Below are 2,410 nucleotides of genomic sequence, written 5' to 3'. Positions count from 1 at the left end.
TCCAACACTAGCTACCATAGCTATGGCAACACTAGCTACCATAGCTATTCCAACACTAGCTACCATAGCTATTCCAACACTAGACACACCCTACCTATTCCAACATTAGCTACCATAGCTATGGCAACACTAACTACCATAGCTATGACAACACTAGTTACCCATCCCTAAGCCAAGTACTATCTACCCTTCCCATGCTGAATACTACTTAAAATATAAATAGACCTGCGCCAAGCTAACAACACAGTACTTGAGCCAGGTGTTAGTTGCGCCATACATCATGCACTATCGGTGGCAGTGATTAGTCTCCGTGGCAGTGATTAGTCTCCGTGGCAGTGATTGGTCTGATAGACAGCCAACGGAACATCATCTCATCAGCCAATGGCCGCACCAGCAAACGCTATGGCTTCTGAATTGGCTCTAGCTTCACCCCCTTGCACAAAAGGACACTAAACCCTAAAACCCTAAACCCATTCAACGGTACAACCCCTAACACTAAGAGCCCTCAACACCGCTCGCTGACAAATGCACCGAAACCCAAAAACCCTAAATCGGATCACTGCCGGGATGCATGGTGGGTTCTGTCGCACCGCAGAAACAGCCTACGAAAACCACCCAGCGACACCAACAGTATTTCACGTGCGCATGATCACACCACCAGGGTTGGGTTTTAGGGTTTAGGGTTTTAGGGGGTAGGGTGACTACTTGGGGGCCAGTGCCTTGTCTCCCAGGGTCATGTCATCGGCTGTGATGTGTTGCTTCTCGCCGTAGGTGCTGGTGAGGGCCTCGGCGTACTCAATGCAGAAGTGGTCGTTGAACGAGCGCGTGTCTAGCTCCAGCCGCTGCAGCGCAGGAAATCGGCCGTCTGTGAGAATGGCTGCGTAGCCGTTGATGGCTTTCTGCTTAGCCGTGCCATCAGAGTGAAGGTCAGCCAACTCAACCTCCTGCAGAGTGAGACATGACACGTACGCGAAGGCAAGTGAGAAGGAGAATACACACACACACACACACACACACACACACACACACACATATATATATATACTCGAGAGAGACCAACAAAGCTAATGAGCGGATGAGATAACACACGACACACACACACGAAAGACCAACAAAGCTAATGAGCAGATGAGATAACACACGACACACCACATACAAGCGCAGGAGAACACAGATAAGCGAAAGACATTCAGGTGACGACAGGGCATCTGCTGTGCACTGCACTTGTGGCTACGACAAATTGCGGATACAGTTTATGAGAGAACGCTAAAACCCTAGAAACACCAACAATTCATAACACACCAACCATACACAATACTATACACTATACGTAACATACCAACAACACACAATACTATACACTACACATAGCACACAAATAATACACAATACTATACACTACACGTAACACACCAACCAGACGCAACGCCACCCATGCGCAACGCCCCCCACAGCCCACACACCACAGCCTACACACCACAGCCCACACACCACAGCCTACACACCACAGCCCACACACCACAGCCCACACATCACAGCCCACACACCACAGTTGGTTCTTCGGCCTTGTCATCGCCCGTGTCGCTTTTAACGTTTTGAATGAACTCCTCGTGGTCGCGTTCGTAGAAGTACACCACTCGTCCTGGCACTAGCATGTCATGGTCACCCAGCGTCAACTCAGTCTGTGTCACGGCGTCTCTGATTTCCAGCATGGCCTCTCTGTCCCCTTCAGACACACTGTGCGAGTGCAAATGCAGGTGTATGTGTGGGGTGTGTGAGTGCAAATGCAGGTGTATGTGTGGGGTGTGGTGTGAGGTGTGGGTATACGTGTGTGACATGGATGCTTTCTATTACCTGTGGTACTCTTGGTGTGTGCTGTTGTGTTATATGGTGTTAATGTAATTACATGTAATGTCATTAGTCTGATGAATTTCTTTCATTGCGTGTGATGGTAACTGCAGATAGACATACGCGGTCGAGCTCAGGCGATTGGGAATGTGTAAGTAGAGGTTTAGGTTTAGGGTTTTAGGGTTAAGCTAAGATCGATCATAATGCGTGCAGATACACTGGGTGGAGGCATTGAGTGCGGGTTCTTAAACCCTAAAATTATAAACCCTAAACCCCTATAAAAACGAACTTTGTAAAATCTACATAAGCATTGAACGAGACAACAACACAGACAATGCCTACGATAAATGTAGCTTCTCATCATTACGACAGCACACACTCAATCTGCCCATGTGAAGACCATTAGGTGATAGAGACAGAGACAGCACACTCAATCTGCCCATGTGAAGGTCATGAGATTATCACCAGACAGGTATGAGTTGTGGTGGGATCCTACTCACTGCTTCTTGCCAGCTGTGTGTGGGTGTGCATGTGGAGATGCTTTAGGCTGTGGGTGTGCATG

At 48.4% G+C, this 2,410-nt stretch overlaps 1 protein-coding gene across 1 annotated transcript; it reads right to left on the bottom strand.

Annotated features, from left to right (window-relative positions):
• Positions 1-701: 701 nt before the first annotated feature.
• SARC_12663 (hypothetical protein) lies at positions 702-944 on the bottom strand (the record flags this gene model as incomplete). The annotated part of the gene is made up of 1 exon (XM_014293224.1): positions 702-944. A coding segment is annotated over one exon (243 nt), but the record flags the coding sequence as incomplete, so codon positions are not given.
• Between the last annotated feature and the right edge of the window lie 1,466 nt (positions 945-2,410).

Source organism: Sphaeroforma arctica (assembly GCF_001186125.1).
Source record: "Sphaeroforma arctica JP610 unplaced genomic scaffold supercont1.2481, whole genome shotgun sequence".
Taxonomy (NCBI): Eukaryota; class Ichthyosporea; order Ichthyophonida; genus Sphaeroforma; species Sphaeroforma arctica.
The sequence above is the reverse complement of the archived record's forward strand: the minus strand, read 5'-3'. Positions and strand labels throughout refer to the sequence as shown.